General features: G+C 34.6%; 1 protein-coding gene across 11 annotated transcripts in view; it reads left to right on the top strand.

Moving 5' to 3' along the window:
* The window catches only part of DMD (dystrophin), a 1,090,817-nt gene that overhangs the window by 400,789 nt on the left and 667,686 nt on the right, over positions 1-22,342 (top strand). For all 11 annotated transcript variants that reach the window (XM_048288642.1, XM_048288670.1, XM_048288700.1 and 8 more), the window contains 6 exons: positions 6,485-6,726; positions 8,465-8,645; positions 16,286-16,431; positions 17,400-17,612; positions 19,970-20,083; positions 21,213-21,368. In XM_048288642.1, the coding sequence (XP_048144599.1) occupies positions 6,485-6,726; positions 8,465-8,645; positions 16,286-16,431; positions 17,400-17,612; positions 19,970-20,083; positions 21,213-21,368 (1,052 nt within the window). The remainder of the gene's footprint in view (positions 1-6,484; positions 6,727-8,464; positions 8,646-16,285; positions 16,432-17,399; positions 17,613-19,969; positions 20,084-21,212; positions 21,369-22,342) is intronic.

Genomic DNA, 22,342 nt, shown 5'->3' with positions numbered 1-22,342 from the left:
ACAAAACCCAAAGAAAGGTAAATTAAAGTAAAATTTTAAGTCATGCCATTGTCCTTAATATTAAAGAACGTCTTGCCTTGCAATAAAATATTAAACGTGGGCCTATGTCTGTTATACTGATATGATTACCAGAAGTACAGATGCTGAATACACTGATATTTGGAACCTATATTTTCTTTTGAATTGCTACAGTGAATAACCAATAATTAAATTGCTAAAAGTGAAATGCTTTAAGTCTGAGGTACTAACTGGCCAAGCTGAAGAAATTTGATGGAATCCTAAGATGACTTTTCTTAAGTATGAAGGTGTAATATTTTAAAATAGACCATGTTTAATGTGTGGGACTTTTTTTTTTTTTTTTTTTTTTTTAATGTTTTCTGTCTGGGATAACTGGTTGTACATGTGTTTTAGGGCAGCATCTTAAATTTGTGTGCTGACACATTGAGGTTCCTATTTTGGGCAGAATCTGTCTAGGGCATATTTATCCATGCCCCACTCTTCGATTTGCCAAATGCAGACCTGGACCTCAAGAATTCCAGTTTAGTTTCTTTGGATTATGTAATACTTTATGATAACTAACTTTGCTGTTAGATTCAGAACTCACTACCATCTTAAATAATGCTTTCCCTGCACTGTGGTGCCTACCATGTAATGTATCAAGTAGACTACCATTCTGACTTAATTGTTCTCATGGGGTTTTAACTCAAGACTCTCTTTTCCTCTCCCTCAGTCCATGGGTCCATTCTTATTCATGGTTTGCAGATGTTATGATCTCCACTGTGGCTAGATGTGCATATAAATATTTCCAATATTTCTCAAATCACACCTCTTTTTTTAGGAAGCACATCTTCCAGCTGGGTGGCAGGCACAGGGTAGACTAAGCCAGCATGACTTTATCTAAAGTTCAACTTTGCCAACAGCTCTGAGATCTGTGTCACACATTATATTTTGGTAGCCTTGGTAGCAAAAACATTCTGGCATGGCTGACAGGTTAATTGACTGTGACAATGAAGATCTCTTATTATCATGGTTTTAGGGAGGAAACAATCCCTTTGGAAAGAGAAACAGTTCCTCTTGACTTGAATCCTTCAACTGCTCCACTAATGTAAAAGCAATTTGAAGAACAGTGTTTAGAATAGTTAATTAATGCAGTAATTACCAGCAGTAGAGAGTAGAATTAAATAATTAACTTTAGTTGGTGAGAACTATGAGATGATTTTAACAAAGAATTGTCAAATGGAATATCTTGCAAAGTGCTCAAAATTACTCCCTGAGGGTAGAGGAAGTTAACTGCCATTGTAAAGCCATTGTACTTTTGAATATGGCATATTTTCTATTTGTCCTTTCTTCCAGTAATTATGATCTGATTGCAATTAACGGTTGCAATTTAGTTCAAATGAAATTGAACTAAAAGTTAAGTAAAAATATTAATTTAACTTTAAAACTTCATCTCAAACTGTAGCAGAGTTATGCAGTTTTATATTTTCCACAGTAATTCAACTAAGTTTCTATAGTGTTTGTGTCTTGTGTAAATTTTTTTTTTTTTGGTTGTTGTATTCACTAACAAGAAGAAAGATTTGCTAAATCTCAAAAATAACATTCAGTGGAGCAGCCTAACTATTCCTTCATACCTTCCTGTTCCCATGCTGGAACTCTTTTCCATACTTGGGAAGGAAATGGAATTAATTCGTGTGCCTGTATGGATTTGTGGGAGATCTGCAGTTTAATATCTAGTGAAGGGAAGATGTACTATGTTATTTTAATGAAAAACTTTCTAACTACCACAATTTACAGATCAAATGATGATGCTCCCATTGTTACTCTTTAGGGAAACGAGTCAGTGATTGAACTGATGATTGTCATGCATTTGCAGTATAATCTGTAATTAGAAGACTACAGAAGGCAAACAGATTTAAGGCATAGATCAATTCAGAAGTCAAGTGATGACAATTTTAATTGTATTGTTAATTTTTACTTATTGTGCGTCAATTAGATCTGGACTAATAATGATTAGACTCTTTAAGATTCCAATTATGCTGGCACTGAATTCCTGGCTTTACTTAATATATAAAATATTCTTTCTCTTTGCTCACAAACAAAATTCTTTACGTAACAGATGAAGAGCATGAAAAGATGAAACCTCTGTTGGATTATAAAAGCAAGTTCAGAATGCTGGTGAACTCCATTGTTGTATCATTTCTATTTATTTTCTTTCTTTTGTTTTTTCTGTGATAGGTAGGAGAGAGAATAAGTTAAAGAAAACAGGATTCTGGAGAGAATTGGATTGGTTTATTTAGGGTTTAATTTATTTGTTCCTTAGCAGAGGAAAGTATTCTGAGGAAACATATTTACACAGGGCACTCTTCTAGCCTTATGTAAACATTGTCAGCCACTGTCAGCAAAAGTATTTTGCACTGGAAAGAACTGCCCTTTCCCACAGCACAGCTGTTCTTGTATTTGTAGATAGGGCGTCTGGACATTGCCATTTGAAGGGCTTTTCCCATCACAAACGAAATTGTGGATGCGTCTTTACCCAACCACCTACATGGGCTGTGCTCTGCCTCTACTTGCTCATGCTTTCAAAGTCTGATGATTGCAATCAGTAAAAACTTACATATTCAGTTTGCCAGTGTTTCTAGGAAAAAAAAAAATCTGGTTTGTTTTTCTTTACTAAATTATATTCTAAAATAGAGTAACAAATCTGTTGATGCATAAGTGAAGCAGTTTAGCAGTTTGAGTGGCCACTTGGCTACTATAGTAGTTTAGAATAAAATAAACAGGGTATCGAAATGAATAATCAGAGATTTTTGATAGGAAGCATTAAAGTGAATACAAATCAATTTGTTGCAATAAAACATGTAATTTTGAAGTGCCACCATTCTGTGGAAGAAATACATTATCTTGTAAGTTACACAAGAGTCAAAAGCTACAAAAAACAGATGATGTTACATTATTCTATCACAGAACCATAGCAAATGACAGATGCACTTAACAAGATATACTTCATATTAAGAGGCAATTCCAAAGCACTTGCATGTAAGGTGCTTCACAATTAAAAATATTCAGGCACAATTTATTATGTGCAGTATACAAGGTAATAAAATTAATAAATGCACTTCAGATAATGATCTGTTTCCTCTGGGTACAGTATATTTATACAATGAGTATACCAGAAGCTTTTAGAATGTGAAACATGAAAAGGTTATGAACTAACCACTATTCATAAAATAATGTTTTACCAGAAAATGGGTTTTATATTGTTTCTTTGCCTGCTTGTAAACTTTTGGCATGTCTTGGTAAAGTTGCTTAAGTTAATGAAGAAATCAGTAGTTACTGCAGAAGAAAGTTTCAAACAGGACAAGGAATAATGGAGTTTATTCAGGAGCAATAAAGTAAAACACAGGAAGTTCCACCTCAGCAAGAGGAAGAATTTCTTTACATTGAGGGTGGCAGAGCACTGGGGCTGCTGCCCAGGGAGGTCATGGAGTCTCCCTCTCTGGAGACGTTCAAACCCCACGTGGATGTGTTCCTGTGTCACCTGCTCTGGGTGACCCTGCCTTGGCAGGGGGGTTGGACTGGGTGATCTCCAGATGTTCCTTCCAACCCTAACAATTCCATGATTCTGTGAAATTCTTAATTTTCACCAATGGGTCAAAATTCCCAAATGATCTCAAGTGCAAATAGCAGCCATTTTATTACATCCTTCTGGAAATTATGTGCTGGCATCTGATGGATGATTTTGAGTTACCTGAATGGACTGAGAAATAAGAGTTTTAAAACCAGATGCTATGGAGATTTTATCTTCCTTTCAGTAGAATACTGTGCTGCCTAATGGAGGTGCATCTCTGCAATATTTTACCAAACATGACTCTGCATAAACCAGTTTTGTACTGTCCACTTCAGTAACGTGAAGAGCAAAAGCATTTCTTTATCTGTGCATGTATGGAATCACATTTAGACTCAAGGGTTAGAAGAATTAAAGAAAAACTGAATAATAGTAGCTATTTTCACATATTTAAATGTGTCATGTTAAGAGGGACCTATGAGCAAAATAAGGAAAGAAGATCTGGTGAATCTAGATTTTCATCTGAAATACAGTCCTCTCTGAATCCTTAAAGAAAATATTGCAGTGAAAACTATTATTATGTGTGGAGAATTCATGACTGCACTTCTCCTGGTAATCATAATCTCACCTAAGGGTACTTTGGAGACTGTGGCAGCTGAAAAGAGAGGAAAGGAGGAATAAATAAAGTGATCTTTTTATATCTAGTCTGCCAAACTCACAGACAATGTCTTCCAGGTTCAGAGATAATAATGAACACAGTGGCAGATAATCTGCTCTTTCTTATGAATATACAGCATTTTTATAACCGACTCACAACAGAAACAATTGTTGAAATACAGCACAGTTAAAGTCTTATTGTCTATACACATTTGTTCTTGCTGTTGTTACGATTCAGTATCTGTGTGCCTGGTTGTCTGTTCAGATGTGTTGTGCCATTCAGGTTTATGCTGCCTCTTCAAATGCTCATTAGACATTACACTTCTAGAAAATGTAGTTATGCTACCACATCTCGAGATGCACACACACACTCACAAAAGACAAGACCACTTTTGGATTTTATTAAGATGTGTCAAAATACTTTTTTACCTCTTCTTGCTTCAATGTTCATTTTATATCCTTGCCCAGTCCTTAAACTGTGCTCTTCAGTTTTTTGAGTATTACGTGGATGTGGCGCTGCTCCAACCACCACAGTTGCCATTATCTCCCAACAGTACTGGGCTATTTTTCCAATAGTTTTGCTTTTTGAAATGCTGTACAATTTGCTTGGTTGGGGCATTATCCCAGGGAAAAAGCATATCCAGAGAAATGCTATCAGGTACTGCACAGTCTATTTCCAAGTGGGCTGTTTCCAAGCAACTCTGAATGAAATAGCCCTGAGCTGGATCCAGAACAGGATTTGCCAGAGCACTGTGGTGCTCCACAACACACATGATCCCAGATTACCATTTAGTGTGGTTTACCATAGAACATGCGTTATAGAATATAGAAATATAGCAATACAGAATATTTAATATAAAAAAAAAAATCTAGTATGTTTTATTTAAGGCACTTAGCTGTAATTAGGAGTATATTTCCTAAGTCCTACCTTCCAAAATTACTATGAAGTTTACTACTTTTTAATCCTGTTAAAGAATTTTTCCTGCAGGTTTGGAGTGCAGATTGCAAACCAGAAAACCCATTTTTGATACTGTATCAAAGATGGCATAAGTGGAGCACAGAAGGGTTTTGTCTCATTTGCTTTTAAACTTGCTTTAAAAAAATACTCTTATTTTTATTATTGTGATAAAAACATGGCTTCTGTTTAACTGGTTGGCTATCATATGACTATGTGGTGATGTTATTAAAAGTGTTCTTAAGCATATGGCATTGCTCAATGATTTGAGAGTTTTACTAATTTTGAAATAATATTGGTCCTATTGCTATATGTATCATTACATGTCATTACAATTAAAAAACTGTTAGGGACTACATTTAAACTTCCACTAAAAAATAAATGAGATGATTAAGTTAATATTATTTGGAAGTCAACCTGAGTTCAAGTTACAGAATGATTCTGAATTATGTTACTGTAAGACACATTTTCTTATCTTTCATATGTATTGATTTGCTTTCTTCACAGAAAGTGAAGAAAGTTCCTTTTACTTTTTAATTGTTCTAACTTCGTTGTCTGTAAGAACTAAAGTCAGTTTTATTTTATGAACTTTAATATAAGCATAATTATTGAACAACAGACAGAAATAGGCAAACTACTTAATTGAAACCAAACTCTTTGAAAATAACCATAGAGAAGCACCACCTATGGTTTCTTGGGTCTCTTCTTACTGTCTCCTCATGGTTATTTTTGGACACACAAGACTGGCCCAGATGGAGGTTTGATCTGATATTTTGTTTATTCCTTAGTGTTTATAATATTTTTAAAATAACATGTAATGCAAAATTTAAGGGGTGGATCATCAGAAACCTCTAAATAACTGTGGAATATAGTTCTCATTAATTGTAATCATTCTTTTTATAGAAGAAAAGCCAGCAACAGTCTTGTACATTAAAATCTAATTACAGTCCAGGCATAGTTTTCAAAATCCAGCTGTCAGGCATTTTCTTGTTTCTTTTAGCAATTTTAATTAGCTTTATGTATTGCATCTCTACTTTCTGCTTTATTCCCATTCTTGTACTTTAATGTAGTTTATAATTCATTCCCACAGCAACAAAAGTACCCAGGCAGCAACTTTAAATATTTTTGATATACTTTCCCCACTAATGTGTAACATCTGTAGATTCAGAACTGTTATTTGGTGATAAATCATTAACTGGATTTATGAGCTCTCAAATAGAGGAATTGAATTGTTAAACTATCCTACTTTTTTTCCTTTTCTTTGTAACTTGTTTATCTTTAAGCATCTTCTTCTCTTGTTTTTCTAGAGGGTCTAAATCCTGACAACATTAGACAAGCTTCAGAGCAGCTGAAGAGCCGCTGGATTGAGTTCTGTCAGTTGCTGAGTGAAAGACTGACATGGCTGGAGTACCAAAATAACATCATTGACTTCTACTCCCAGCTGCAGCAACTGGAGCAGACAGCAATTACTGCAGAAAACTGGTTGAAAGCACAACCCAAACCAGCAACAGATCCTGCTACAGTAAAAACCCAGTTAGAAAGATGCAAGGTTAGAGATTCTTCTTCAAGTTTTTTTTGTGATATTGCACTTCATAGGTGTTCCAAAGGTGGGACAGGTTATGACCTACACTATTTCAGTATAAAAATGGTAAATGACTCCTTGGATTTACAAAGTAATTATTGAAAATATTTGTTCAAGGAAAGCAAAGACTAGTAAAGAAATAAAGAGGCAATAGAGCCTAGGATATGGGTCTTCAAAACTCTGCCACAAATATTTAGTTATTAAGATACTTAGACACTTATAGGGAACTATGGCCCTAAAGCCTTTGTAATATTTAATTTTCATGTAAAAATCTGTGTCTTTTGTTCCTCATTAAGAAAATGTTGCTCATCACCTCTGCTAAGGATCTGTGCCAGAACATTGTTTTCAAGTCCAAAATTCTGCCATTGCAGACCACTTTACTACTTACATACCCTGTGCTCTGTTGGAGTGTGGGTTGAGTAGTCAAATGGAGGAATATTCTTCTGTCACAATGTGAGGGAATCACAATAGTTGTACAAAAACCGTCACACCAATTCACTTATAATTCTCCCTAATTGTTTTTATTTGTGTGCTTCACCATCATAGAAATTTGCTTCTCTCTCTTACTGCAGACAACTCTGTGGATGGGGAGTTTACAAACCAATATTGATTGACAGGAATATATTGAGGTGTAGTATTGCATTATAAATTGCATGACATACTTGTAGAAGTTTGACTTTAGGAAATCTCTGACTCCAGATGCTCTCAAACAGAAAGTATTTGAAACCCAAACTGAGATCTATGCTATTACTTCAATTTTCAGGCATTTCCAAGCTGGCATTGTACCTACAGTGGTCTCTGTTCTCATGCAGAAAACTTTTCCTTGAATAGCTCTGCTATGAACTGTACATTTGGCTTACTTTGCTCATTTATTTTTATCCAGCAGTTGTACGTGTCACAGTGTATACAAGGTATAACAGCACAACCTCATTGCTCTCCACAGCTTCCTGAGAGGGGGCGTGAAGAAGAAGGTGCTGATCTCTTCTCCCTGGTATCCAGGGACAGGATGCATGGGAACGCTTCAAAGCTGTGCCAGGGGAGGTTTAGACTGGAATGGGAGGGTGTTCAAAGAGTGTAACAAAAAGGCTTCCTGGGGAGGTGGTCGACGCCCCCAGCCTGTCAGTCTTTAAGAGCCATTTGGAAAATGCCCTTATCAACGTGCTTTAACTTGTCAGCCCTGAAGTAATCAGGCAATTGGAATGGATATTCCTTGAAGGTCCCTTCCAACTGATGTGTGCTATCCTAATCTTAACCTCTAATGTGTTACTGTGAGGCTGCTTAAACCACTGGGCATTTTCATCTCTCCTTTTCTACTTCATTTTATTCAGCCTGTACATAATCTAACTGAGATGGGTACAGCATTATGGTACACGTGCTGTTTTTCTCTTCCCAGCTTCACATGAAAAGGATGTTCCTTAGGCTTGAAATTTTAATGTACAATCTGTTTTATTTTCTTTGAGCATAATGTCCTGTAAAAGCAACTTTAAGGTGACTTCAAACAGTGGAGTTGGGAGCAGTGGTATTAATTTGTGAGAAAAGGGTTAAAATGTTGAATTGGTTTGTATTGTAACTTGTAACTGATGTATTTGGAAGCAAAATAGTTATGTAATGTGCACTGGAACAGTGGTGATTTCATGGCACTAGTGATTTCACCTCTTGGGTAGCTGTATCTTGATTTTTTTTTTTTTTTTGGTCAAACATGCAGGATGAAATCATTCGAATGTCAACCCTGCAGCCTCAAATTGAACGGCTAAAGGCTCAAAGTCAAGCACTCAAAGAGAAAGAACAAGGACCAGTGTTTCTGGATGCTGACCTTGCTGCTTTTACCAGCCATTTCAAACAAATATTTGCTGACATGCATGCCAGAGAAAAGCAGCTACAGACCAGTAAGTGTTCTTGACAAGAAGTCAATTTGCCTGACTAGCACACAAAAGATAGTTGTTTATATTTTACTTTCCCAGTTTTACATTTGTTTTTGTGATACTAAACCAGTAGTGCAATTTAGGTGCTCTTTTTGGCAATTGAATTAGCCTTTCAAAAATTATCAGTGTATTCCATGTTTTATATTAATAAGAAATCAAGGGAAAGTACACTATTGAGAAGCAAAGCTTCCACTCAATGTAGTTCTATCATCAAACCTCCTCTTGTTGGTATGTTTATGGACAGATTCAGTGATGTTTTTTGGCACAATAAAACTGTCTTTTTTTAGTTGGGTTATGATAGGGCACTCCATCTCTGTCAGTCAGTAAAGAGGAAAGAGAGCTTAACTACAGGTGGGAATCTGCTCTAGATTTTCAGAGAATAGAAATTTAACTCCATAAATCTCATCAAAGACAGATGCACCTTAGCACATCTAGTTTTTCATCATGTGGCCAACTCTTTCTTTTTTACAACAGAGAACACATGACTTCCAGTTATAACATTATTTGCAATATTTTTAGTAAAATGAATTTTTCAAAAGGGGCAAAAAGCTATACCAAAATGGAAAGTTAACTATTCCTAGTTAATGATATGTAGCATACCAGTAATGGCTGTACTCTTTCTGTATTAGATTATGAAATTAATAAATTATCAGACAAAAGAATACAAATTTAACTTTTCTCAACAAAAATGTTATTTGCCCCTTAAACCAATGATGTCTCTAAATTACTGTACTGATTTGGAATTTGACATAGTGCTAGCTCCTTCTAGTGGATTTTTCTAGCATTCCTCCTAAATTCTTTCATGGAGAATTTTGGAGATTTTTTTTTTCAACACTACATTACTGCACTGCTGGAGTTATTTTACATGTGTCCACATATGCAAACTGAAGAGGTGATGATGCCTAGGAGAACTGAAGAAATAAAATGCAAGTGTCCCATAGCAAGTGATGAAAGAATGGATTATAGAAATTTAAGGAGCGTAAAGCTTTTTTATTACTCTAAATTAGAGATGAACAATGGATAAGATGTAAAAACCATTAATGTGACTCTGTTTTAGATGCTGAAACTGGTTGCCATTCTCCCAACAGAAAAAAAAAAAAAAAGTAAATACTGACTTCTTTATGATTTCTTCTCCATCTAAACTTCCATCATTGCTGGTTTTACCACATCAAATTTTACTGTAGTGAGAGGTCATGAATTAACCAGTTGATTAGTCCAGAAAGACAAGTAGTGTTCACTGCCTGACCTGCAATGCCATGGGCATTGTTAGAGTTCTTTCTGGGTATTCCTTCCCCCTCCTGAGCTGCAGTAAGCTCCTCCAGTGCCCTGGCCAGTTGCAGAAACAACTCTCTGGAGGTGGTAACATTGAACAGATTGGGGTAAGTCTCCTGAAGTGTGAGAGAACAGAAGTCTCTAGATCAATATTTCATGGAGCCCTGGACAGGTGTTGCTATTTTATGTAGCTGCTCTGCATCATGGGTGCTTCATCTCAAATGGTTCAGCTGTCAGGATGAGATTGTTTTATCCCATACAGTACATAGCCTGTATGGTGTTTTAGGTGAGCATTTTATTCAGAAACAGTTTTATCCAAAGTTCTAATTTCCTTTCATAACTGCTGTAGATGTGACTGAACGTGGATGGGATAGTTCTGCCTATTGCTATTTCAGGATAGTCTTATGAATGAAAAATGTAGAACAAAAACAAACCAACCTGAATCCAAAGCATAAAAATTTGGCTCTTTGAGACTGAATTTCTTCTTCTTTCTTTGATGACTACTTTTCTTGTGTTTTACAGATGAGCCATATCCTGTGTCTTTTTTCTGGCCTTACTTTAATAGAAAATGTTGACATTTTGTTAGACCATTTTAATTATTTCCATCTTTTATTTACATAAATTATTTGTAAATAATTATTTCCTACAGATGGAAAAGTTTCCTGAGGACTGAATGATGTTTTTGCAGATCAGTATTTGAATTTTTTTTTTCTTTCCTGCACATAAAACCAACATGTGTTTAAAAAGATTTTTCCTTTTTGATTCATCATTATGATTTCTTTTTATGTTAAAAAGATATTTACTTTTCACCATCATAAGAGGTTTGGTTATTTTGTGAGGGGGTATTTTGGGGGTTTTGTTAATGTTCTATTGCTTCATTATCTTTTCTGATGGATAAGGGTATTTAGCTGTTCTGTTTTTCAAGATAATTTTTCCCTCATAAACAATTTCCTCTAACTGTGGGGGTTTTCTCCCTCAAATATTTTTTGTTTGGTCAGGTTTTGATTGTGTTTTTTTGAGAGTGATGGTAGTTTTGGTTTGGGGTTTTTTTCAAACATTCAGGAGTGCTTAGTAGTTTCTCTGTTCTGCACAGTAGATTTATCAATAAAATAATACTAAAGATTAACTCAGATTTTCTTACATGTTTTTTCTCCTTGATTTGATTAGCATTTCCAGTTATAAGACCTAATTTAAATTCTGAAACCTATTTGGTTAGGTTTTTTCATTATTTTGTAGTGCTGTTTCTGAAAGAGGTACAACCTCATAAAATATTAAGAAATATGGCCCCATTTTTCTCACTTTATAGAATGTCTGTATATCCGTAGGTTGTTTTGAATGTGGTGTATCCAGCATTCCAGCTCTCTCTTCTCCCCAAATACATTTAGAGTAATGTCTAGAATACTGGTATATAGAAAAAAATCAAGGTCAGAGCTTAAAACTGTTCAGTAATCTACACAAGGGAGTGAAATGGACAATGCTGGCAATAATTCGAATAGTGTTATTTCCCAAGGAAAATCTTAGATTTTGTAATGCCCTGGTGAAAAAGGAGAGTTTATACTTTACATTTACTTGTCTTGAAATTAACTGCTGCTACGTCAGAGAGATTTCTAGGGAGCAGCCTGGTCAGCCTCCCATTCCTCCTGAGCCCAGGGAGAGCTGACAGTCAGTGTCAGGTAAGTGAATACTCCCTGGTTCAAACTTCCTCCTGAGTGGCAGCTGATTCATTCCAGTACTGCTCTGGCTCTGTGACTGAACTAAATTCCATAAAGGTGCTTCTGCTTTTCAGTCCTGCTGCACTGAACTGTTATCCAGGCATGGCCTTGATTGAGATACATGTTCTCATCAAGATACATGTTCTTTAGAGGGAAATTGCAAAGTCGCTAGATTTTTAGAAAGTAACTAAATATAAAAAATGTCTTTTGTCACAGGTAAAATTAAAAGTATCAGGATGGAGGTGGCAGAGAAAAAGTTATATTTATTTCCATTTTTCTCTGCTTCATAAATTTATGCACTGTGCTTTCCTTTCAGTTTCTAATTCTACCTTTGCAGGATCAGTAATTCCCAAAGGTGAAGTCATCATTGTCATCATTGCTGTTGTTATTATTAATGATGAATTATTCATCTGATTCAAATGATGTTTCTTCTGTTTATTTCAGGAAGTACTTTAGAAAGTTTTTGCCTTCTATATCATGACAGAATTCTTTAGACTTTTTATTTACCCATGCCATGCTTATGATTATTTTGCATGCACATCATTATTCTCTCTAATCCATTAATACAGTATCTTAAGAGTGTTGGATTGCATAGAGCTCATGCAATTCAAACTTGGCATAATTTTATAAGATAATAAACTACAGTAACTGTAACAGTATGATGACCATTTGGAGTTTTAGTCTGTAATTATTCTCCTTTGGTTAAAACTTTGAACTGCTAACTTATTTTGATGCTCCTAAGTACATTGGAACTGGGTTTTAAGTGGCAGTGAAATTGTAATTATACATAAAACAATCTTTCACAAATCATTGTATACTTGAGGAAGGAAAATTTTAAGCAAGTGTCCTGAAAACTTCATAACTATAAGTTTTCTTTAAGACGTGAACTATGATTTAGTAGTAAAAATATTCATTGCTGTTTGATTTTGAGGGATAAAATTTGCTTAACCTTCTTTAAATGTGTCTTTCAAGCTGAAGATACAGTTCAGATGTGTGTGAGAATTTATTGTTTTAATAAGTATCATGCAAGCAATTTCTTTTCCTTTTTTTCCCATCCATTTCCGCTGGTAATAATTTTTTATGTAAATCAAGATCAAAAGGACAAAGCAGCCTGTGAAATGACTGTGTTTGAGATAATGTCCTCTACTCTTGTAGGTGATTTTATTTTCATTTTATTTATGAATATTTTTATGGATGGGAAATAAAACCAGCAAAAAAATAGTTGTGTTTAAAAGATATTTACTGTTACAGTAGATCCTGTAGAACTGGGGAGGGGCTTCCCTGGGAGGGCAAGGCCAGGTTGGATGGGGCTTGAGCAACCTGATCTAGTGGAAGGTGTCCCTGCCCATGACAGGGGGTTGGAACTGGATGATCTTCTAGGTTCCTTCCAATCCAAACCAGTCTGTGATTCTATTATTCCCTCCTGTTTCTTTTAAGGGCTTTATAAAAAAGAGAGTTGGAAGTCTTAAATCACTTGCATAACATTGATCAAGTATTAGACAAGACTCCTTATGATTCTGCTTTGAGACTTTCTGGTTAAAAATTTAGGAGAAGGGAATCACAGCGTTTATGAAGACATCGGTATAAAGACCTAGATGAATTGGTTCAAATATTTGTATTACAAAATAAGTAAAACAAAGTTGTGAAAAAATCAGCCTGGTTTTAAATTGCATTTACTGCTGAAAAGATCTTTATTGGAAATACATGAAGTTTAATCTTGTTAATTTATTTCAGGGAATAATTCTTTACTAAAATGGTCTCATAGATGATATTTATTGCTTTTCACGATGATGTGATGAACATTGGGATTTGTATTGACTGCAGGAGAAACACATTGCAACCTATCCAGTGTGATTTGATAGTTGTTGAGATAATTGTGTTCTCATTTCATTTCTGATTTGGGAAAATATTTTTGATTGAAAAATCTGGTCACAAAAAACAAGGAAAGCTGTGAGGAAAAACAAAAAAAAATATTTTAATTACTTGGAAAGCTATTTTCACATGTTTAGATACTTCTGTTTATTAGAAATATATCATAAACAAGTATCTATTTGAACATTCTTTTTCCAAATTTACAGACTTTCTCTAAAAGAAATATGCAAGTGCAAATGTATTTGCCTGTCAATTCTTGGGGGTTACAGTATCAGTCACACCAAAATGCATTCCCTACAAGTGAAATGGATTAATACAAAAACATTTTTCCCTTCTGGAATGGAAATTGTATTCAGATATTTCACAGTAACATATTTGTAATTTCCCTCTGATATTTTGTTACAGTTCTGTCATGGACCTAGTTTTCTGTGTCTAAACTAGGCCCATATTGAGGACCTACTATGTGTTTTTCATTGACAATTCATTTTTTTTTATATAATACAACAGAATCCATATTAATGCACTTTGCTTTATCGTGTGGACTTTAGCCCATAAATATTAGTATCACAAAGCAAATTTTAGGTTAAAAAGAAACAGGTCTTGAATGTGGGTTTTTGTTACTAGCATGGGGAATTTAGAGATTCATACTGCCCACAGAGAGGCCATAAATGGATTAGATTATTTAGACAGTTATAACTGGGTAATGTGAATCCCACTGTAGGAATTTGACTGAATTCTCATCATTGACATCACGTGCTGCTAAAATAATAAAGGCTCTTAAGTGCCATCCTAAAAGTTAATCTTCTTCCATGTGAATGAAAATGCTGACACATTGTCTATCTTAAAAAAAAAAAAGGAAAAAGAAAAGTTTTTCACTATTACTAGTCTGTAGTAATCTGGAAAAGTAAAATGGGTAAACGATGGTTTCACGCACAAATATGCTTTTAAAAATTAATATTTAATAACCAAATAGTGAAGACACTAGTTTGATTAAATCAATATCTGTTATCCCATTTTAAGTCTTATTTTGTCCAACCAAACATATTAGAAAACACAACTCATTACAATTGAATGAAATGTTTGCAGTGTTTGGATAGTTTTAGAATTTTTAATGTTACTGGCAAACTTGCAGGATAAGACTTTGATGCAATTTGGTGGAGTTTGCAATAGAGGTTTTCACCTGTTCTGAGGTACTCTTCAGTACTACCAAAAATAGCTGTTATTTTATTTAAATGCCTGAAGTTATACATTTGTCATAAGATTTGTTTTTCATTTAAAGGGGAAAATAACTTAGAGAAATCAAACATTGCATCATAATACTGAATTCCATTTCATTTTTCTAAATAAAGCTACAGTTAAGAGTTGTATAACTCTTTAACATATTTGAGCTGCTGAAATAATATCTCCATTCACTTGGAGTGAAGAATTTAAATGTATGTTCTATTCTGAAGTGGAAATTGTTTGGATTAAATGAATCAAAGACAATACAAATTTCACTAAGGAAAGAAAAGATTTAAAATTTGGATGAGGTGGAAAATGTTTGGGTTTGTGTTTCCAAGAATATATTACTATTGCTTTCTGTGTACAAAAATACATCACAAGGGAAGAAATTCTTGTCTTTCCTGGTACTAAGTCCTATCTTTTGTAAATCCCCAGATATATGTCATAAATCAGATCAGCCAAGTCTTTTATGAGGAAAGTTTGCCATACAATGTGCATACTCCACAAGAGAGATTGTCCTGATTTTAGTATGTTATGATATCTAACTGAAAATGTATTTTTTTTCACATAGCATTCTGTTGATCAACTAAAAAATTAGGTTAAAATCTGAAATACATTCTGCCAACCATCTGTATGATGTAAGCAATCTTGCACTTAAAAACTTTAACTATGTTGTTTGTCAAAACTGCTTTTTGGAGAGCTGGATTATTTTTCAGTACATTTCTTTGTGATGCACGAAAGATGGAGGAGGATACAGGAGATACAAATGGGTGTAACTTTTTTTGAGCTGTTCATTATTATGTACAAGTTGGAAATGTTTCAGTCCCAACCAGCCATGCTATTTGTCTGTACATTTTTCAGTGAGTATAGAGGCAACTGTTGTTGATGGCAGAGGGAATGTCTCTGCTAATGAGTTGCTCATGTGTGTGCCAGATGTTGTCTAGTTGCAGCAGCTGTAATGTTGGCACAATAAGCAGAGTTCAATAAAATTCAACTTTATTGTAGAAGGAAGATTAATTTTCTAAGCTTTTAACAGATGTTTTAAATGGAATATTTTACTTGAACAGAGATGTTGAACACATAAACATGGGCCATAAAAGGGAACCCCAGTTCTCAATACTTTTCTGAAATTAGATTTTAGGTTAAGTACAATGGTTTGTCTGTTGATCTCTGAACAGACGTATTTAAAATAGTTGTCTTGGCCATATAAGTTGTCTTCTGACCTATAATAACAAGGTCAAATGACACACAACTCATAAAATGGCAGATAAATGTCAAACACATTAGAATGAATGTGTTTATTTTTCAAAATATTTTTGTTTCCAAAATTATTTTTATAATTCTGCTACATACTGGACCTTTTGCAATTTCTTGCCAAACAGCCATAGGCTTCAATAAGGCTTGGTCTTTTATCAAGTGTCTTCTGTCAGCAAGCCAAATAGTGAAGCAAAAAATTGTTTTATTTCCTTCCTTCCTTCCTTCCTTCCTTCCTTTATTTCCTTCCCTTTTTTTCCCCATTGAATGTAGTTTTTGACAGTTTGCCTCCTGCACACTACAAGGAGACAATGAACACTATACTTGTGTGGATGCAGCAGTCAGAAACTAAACTCTCCGTGCCTCAGGTTGCAGTTGCTGAATATGAAATCATGGAGCAGAGGCTCAGGGAGTTCAAGGTGAGTGATCAAGCTGTGGGCATGAATGTCTCCACTGAGAAGTTTAGAACAGAACTCTGAGTTGGTACATGAATCTGCTGAAGCCTGTGGATCTTGAGTAAATAATGCCTATTTGGGTTTTAGGCCAGGGCTTCAGGAAATGGTAGTTACTTGCTTATATTGATTCCTGAAGTTAAAGAATTTAAGGTGGTGTTCACCATTGAAAGCAATTTTATAAGATATTGAAAATGTTAAGGAAAAACCCTTTTATGTCTCCATGGTATATAAAATGCTCCTTAGATGATTGCTCTGGTAGTTAAATATAGATTTAGGCCATTTCATTTTCCAGGGCTGACATGAAAACGATTCTGATTTTCAAAATGAAGCACTGTCTTTTGTCAGATTTCCTGTCAAATTTACAAGCAGACACAAATGTGTAACAAATTTTGCCACTGGGCATAAACCCTCCCTGTATCTCAATGTCTGATAGAGTTTCTACTCTTGGATGGCTAATGACCATATTGTTTGATGCACAGTCAGAAATAAAAAGTAGAATATAGAGAAAAAAAATAGATGAAGTAAATTTGGGATGAGAATTGCATAATTTTTGAGAAATTATAAAAAACTTTATATCACAGAATCACAGAATCAGTTCTCTTAAGTTTATTCTTTTTCTCCATGTTCTGTTTTTTTTCCCCTGGTTCTTTTTAAAGTGTAATCAACAGGGCCATAGTAAATTCCTATCTCAAATTAATGAAATATATGTAGATCACATCTATTAACAAGTATAAATACCTCGGGTTATATTCTCAGTTCAACTAAAAAAATCCTACTTGCTATGTTGCATGAGAAAAACAACTCTAAATTGCTCAGTAAATTTTGCCTTTCCCTGTTTTAGCAAAGATGGCCTCTATGTCTTGCCTGTGTTTGTGAAACAAAGAGAATTGCCTAGCGCATGTATCGGGATTCCATTTGCTTCTTATTCATAGGCTCTACAAAGTTCTCTGCAAGAGCAGCAAAAAGGCCTGAATTATCTCAGCACAACTGTGGAAGACTTGTCCAGGAAAGCCCCTGCAGAAGTCAGTCAGAGTTACCGATCAGAGATTGAGGTGGTCCTTGGCCGCTGGAAGAAGCTCTCGGCACAGCTGGCGGAACATTGCCAGAAACTGGAGGAGCGAATGAGCAAACTCCAGCGATTCCAGGTTAATCAAACTATTTCAGCCTCAGCTTGTATGTGGTGGTTTGTTGCTATGGACTAGGACAGAACACATTTAGGTACTTCCAGAAATTAATACCAAAGTGAGATGATTAAAACAGTACAAAAAATGTATTTAAATGTCTGCTTGATTTTTATGGGTGCAAGATTTTACTTTGAATTCTGTTTTCGTGGCTATTTCTGCCTATGTTCTTTCAATAGCAAAAAATTTTAATTTCAGTAAAAATTGTAAATAATGTTCCTCTACTTCCTTTTTCAATGTATCTGAAGCACTTATCATGCATCTAAAGTAGCTGTACCATATTGACTTTAATGAACCCACTTACATAATTAAAGTCATCTGTAATATGGTAGGTAGTATCTTGGCATCAGTTTCCAGAAAGCAAAAGTGTATTTAAGGTATTTAGAATGGCAGCATTGGAACCTCACCTGGGTGTCTGTAGGGCTGTTTCTCACTTTTTTCCTCCTCCCCTCTGTCTGTCTGACATTTTTGCCCTTTCTTAACTACGTTGTCACTGAGCATCACTAGCTCACCGTAGCATCAGCCATGTGCTGTGGTGGTTCCACAGGAGGAAGCTGGAACTACATCCAGCACAGGACAGCACCTGTCCTCTCCTCACAGATGCCACCCTACTCCCAAAACAGTGGCACATAAAAAAAGCAAGGCACTTTGCTTAAGAAATTCAAGATCTTGTCTTTTCCCTCCCTTCTCCCTCCTGTCTCTACTCCCACTCCTTTGTCAAATTTAGAGGTTTGCCCACTGCTCTTAAAAAGGTCCTGAACATCATGACCATGCTCTATAAAACATGCATTTTTAAATCTGTGTAAGCTGTGGATGCACACAAATTTTAGCCCTTATATTTATTCCTGAAATTCCTATGGTACACATCTAATATAAAAGTCATTGTCTTTTCAGCTTGTTGAATGAAATTTCATCCAGATTATTGTTTTAGCTGTTATAATTTATGAAATGCATCAGTATGGGATATGATGAAATCAGTGTTCATAAACAAAATGGATTTACAATCTGATTGAAAATGAGAGTCATACATTTGATCTTCATTGGTAGCTGGAGACTAATCTCTTTTTAAGTAAATCCCACCAGATCTATATTTTACCACATTAATGAACTATACTTAAAGTATTCTTGTAAAGGTATTAAAGGTTCATCATGAAATATGATTCTGAACTATTTTTACTGTTGGATAATGGAATGCACAGTAGATATTTCAACAGTGTTTTGGTAATCGCCATTCTGAAGTATACTGATAATTTTTGTATGATTAATTTTTTTAATTGATTTAATCTTCCACGGTAGACTGTTGTTTTTAAATATATCAGTCACATTAGGGAAATGTTCCCTTTGGTTACCTATCTCATAATTGTTACTAAGGCACGTTTGTGTACATTTTAGGAGAAAGTCTCTATTCTAATGTCCTTTTTGTGCTTTAATTCAGCTTTGCATTCAGCAAGTAATATCAATATCAATATGTATTTCATTGGTGATGAAAATACTTTGATGAAAAAGTGCTTTAAAATTTACTTTTAAAATTTTTGCCATATATATTTTTATTTTAATATGTGCATCTGTTCACATAAGATGGCATTTTAAGGTAATTTTAGGTGGTGTTTTTTAAATCTCATTCTACTTTTCAAGTTATTAGATTTGTTGCCTGGACTAGTAGCATTCCCTCTTTCTAAGTATTTGATGTTCAGATTTTTTTATCAATTGCAAGAGTTAAGTAAAGACTATGAAAATAATGTCTCTATTCTAGTGTTAGAAACAGTAACTGAGAGACTCTGAAATGACTCATTGAGCCATTATATGATTTTAGTTTCTGAAGTGGATCTCTTTCAGTTACACTGGTTTTTTTCATTCTGAATAATGAGGGCATTTTTCTGTGTTGTGTTCTGGTAGAAAAATAGGCACTAGAGCATATAACTTCCAAAAGGAGTCTGAATATTAAATGGAAGCACAGAAGATTTGATAGGAGAGCCTGAATTAAATGCCAAGTATGAGTAGTATGAAGCCATAGAAGGAACCAATGAACAAACATGCAGTATCTAAACACAAATGATATTTGTAAGGCATAAATTTGAGAGCCATAAAGTTGCCTACTCGTAGACACATTAAACTTGGTCAGAAGTGGTCAAAGTGCAGGTTAAAGTGTTGATGACAGTCCCAGGTAAAATTGGTTTTCCTTGTTTGCTGTGTTTGTATTTTCAGACAGCTCAATAATCTTGAAATTACATTGCAATGAGTTTAATTGTAGTGTCAGGATGAATTACACTCTTGCCAGTCAGGTTTTGTGTGATGCAATGAAATGTCGTTTTAATACACAGAATGACACTAAAACACTGAAGAAGTGGATGGCTGAAGTGGATGTTTTTCTGAAGGAGGAGTGGCCTGCCCTTGGAGACTCAGAAGCACTGGAAAAGCAACTTGAGCAGTGTACAGTGAGTATTACCTGCCTGCTTGACAGTTACTCAATTACTTTCCATGAGATGAGCTTAAACAGAAGTTACACAAATGATTACCGTTCCTAAAAATAGATTCATTTTTTAAGGGGATTGCCTTCTGCAGTATATTTGAACCTTTTGCATGTCCTCAGTTTGAAGGAAAATTCAGTTAAAAACATGAAAACTTTAATACCAGAAGGAGACAAACAGTGACAGTATTTTTATGTATTTATAGCAGGAGCAAAACATCAAATACAACAAATAATATGTAACTAGCCTCTAAAGTCAACTGTTTATTTACTTTGTTGAGTTCACGAATGTTGCTTATTTATTTTTTTAATCTCGATAATCTGTGCCAAAAAATCTTTTTCTATATCTGTTACACGATTTACAAACTTTTCCGACTGTAACAAAAGAACTTGTAGGTATTCTGAGTTATATCCATTCTTTTTTCACTAAACTTAGGAGTTCCAGATGCTATCCCAGTAGAGTTTTAAAGCATCGTGAAGTATTGGTACTTCCATCACATGGTTTACAAATTCTTCTTCCTGTCCCAACAGAGTGTGTTAGTGCAGTGAATCTTGTAATCTGTGATGGTCCCTGTCTCTATGTTCAGTGGAATTTACAAGTTCTGTAAATGTTCTGGCAGGATGTGTAAATATTACGAAACATACACAGTGATCTTACAGAACTGCATGTTCCTCATACTTTCTCTTACCCATTATATAAATAAGAATTATCATTATTTTTCACTATTATAATGGAATGTTATTTCAGAAATGTGAATAAAAGATCTATGTATTTTCATGTTTTCTTCAACCAACAGCAGGGAAGCATTTTAAGAGATATAATATATGTAATGTAACATTATGTAAGTATGTATTTACAGGGCATACATAACATTTAAAAATGACATAATTTTATTTGGTATAGAATAGCTTGCCACATTAGAGCTGCTCATTTCTTTCTTGTTTCTTTTCATAGATAAGTCTGTTGATTGTACTCATTTGACTGGAGATCTGGACCCCAGACAATTCAGAATCTCATGTAGACACATTTTCATAGAGATAACATATTTAAAACTTTGTGTGAATGCTGCTTGCGTAATCTTTTGCTATTTCTTTAGGCTTTAGTAAATGATATCCAGACAATCCAGCCCAGTTTGAACAGTGTTAATGAGACTGGGGAGAAAATGAAGAGAGAAGCAGAGCCAGAATTTGCTTCCAGAATAGAGTCAGAGCTAAAGGATCTCAATGCTCAATGGGACCACATTTGCCAACAGGTACCAAGTCTCCTGCTGTGACTGGTTCTTTTGAAATTAATCATCAGGGTTATCATTGGCAGAATTTGTCCTTCTGTACATATGCAGTAGATACGAAGCTGAATTTAGATGTATTAATTAAACTAATATTTTACAGAGTGTAATTTAGCCTGTAGCAGTACATGTAAAGTATATTCATTTATATTATAAAACAGTACCTTATTATTTTTATGACAAAGTTACGTACTAATATATTAGATCTAACAGCAGTGTCATTTATGGCTCCTGCAAAAGTAGATTTCTGAAGGTGTTGTTTAGGCATTTGCCAAAACAGTCAAGTTCTGTATTTAGTTTTATGTTCTCTTATACATTGTTGTAATCTCTTGTTATTGCTCTGGATGAAAAAAGGCGTTAAAGCAGTGAAGGGTTCATAATTCAGTAACTCAGAATTAAGAGTATGTGCACATATGCATGTGTATAAATTAGTCTCCAGTAGTCACATGGAGTTGAGAGAATGAGGCATAATAGGAAAGGACAGCTCTTTTATTTTAATTAAAGACATTATTAATAATTTTGGAGAGTAAGGAAGCTAAAAATTACTATTATTTCACCGATGACATTTGGATTCTTATTTTTATGACAGTTCAAATGAGATTTTTCATGTTTTATTACCTTTAAATTTTTCCTACTTGCTTTTTCTCTTGTCTACCTTTATAATATATATTTTCATAACAGTAAAACTGTTACCTTTTAATGTGGTATATATTTTCTAAAATTTTTCATTATTCACTTTGTATGTGGAAAATAGTCTCTCTATATTTTTCTGATAAACATATTTTAAAATTTTGATCTTTGAAATCTGTAAGAGATTTTATTGATCCAGTTTTGTAGTCTTTCCCCTTTCACTACCATGGAGTATTTAATTCCATTTTTTTTTGTGATATTAATAAGCGGCATACTTTTGCACTTCTCTCACAGAAATTTCAAGTATTGCC

The sequence above is a fragment of the Corvus hawaiiensis genome, chromosome 2 (assembly GCF_020740725.1).
Source record: "Corvus hawaiiensis isolate bCorHaw1 chromosome 2, bCorHaw1.pri.cur, whole genome shotgun sequence".
NCBI lineage: Eukaryota > Metazoa > Chordata > Aves > Passeriformes > Corvidae > Corvus > Corvus hawaiiensis.
Note: the sequence above shows the minus strand (reverse complement) of the source record. Positions and strands in the feature narration are given on the sequence as shown.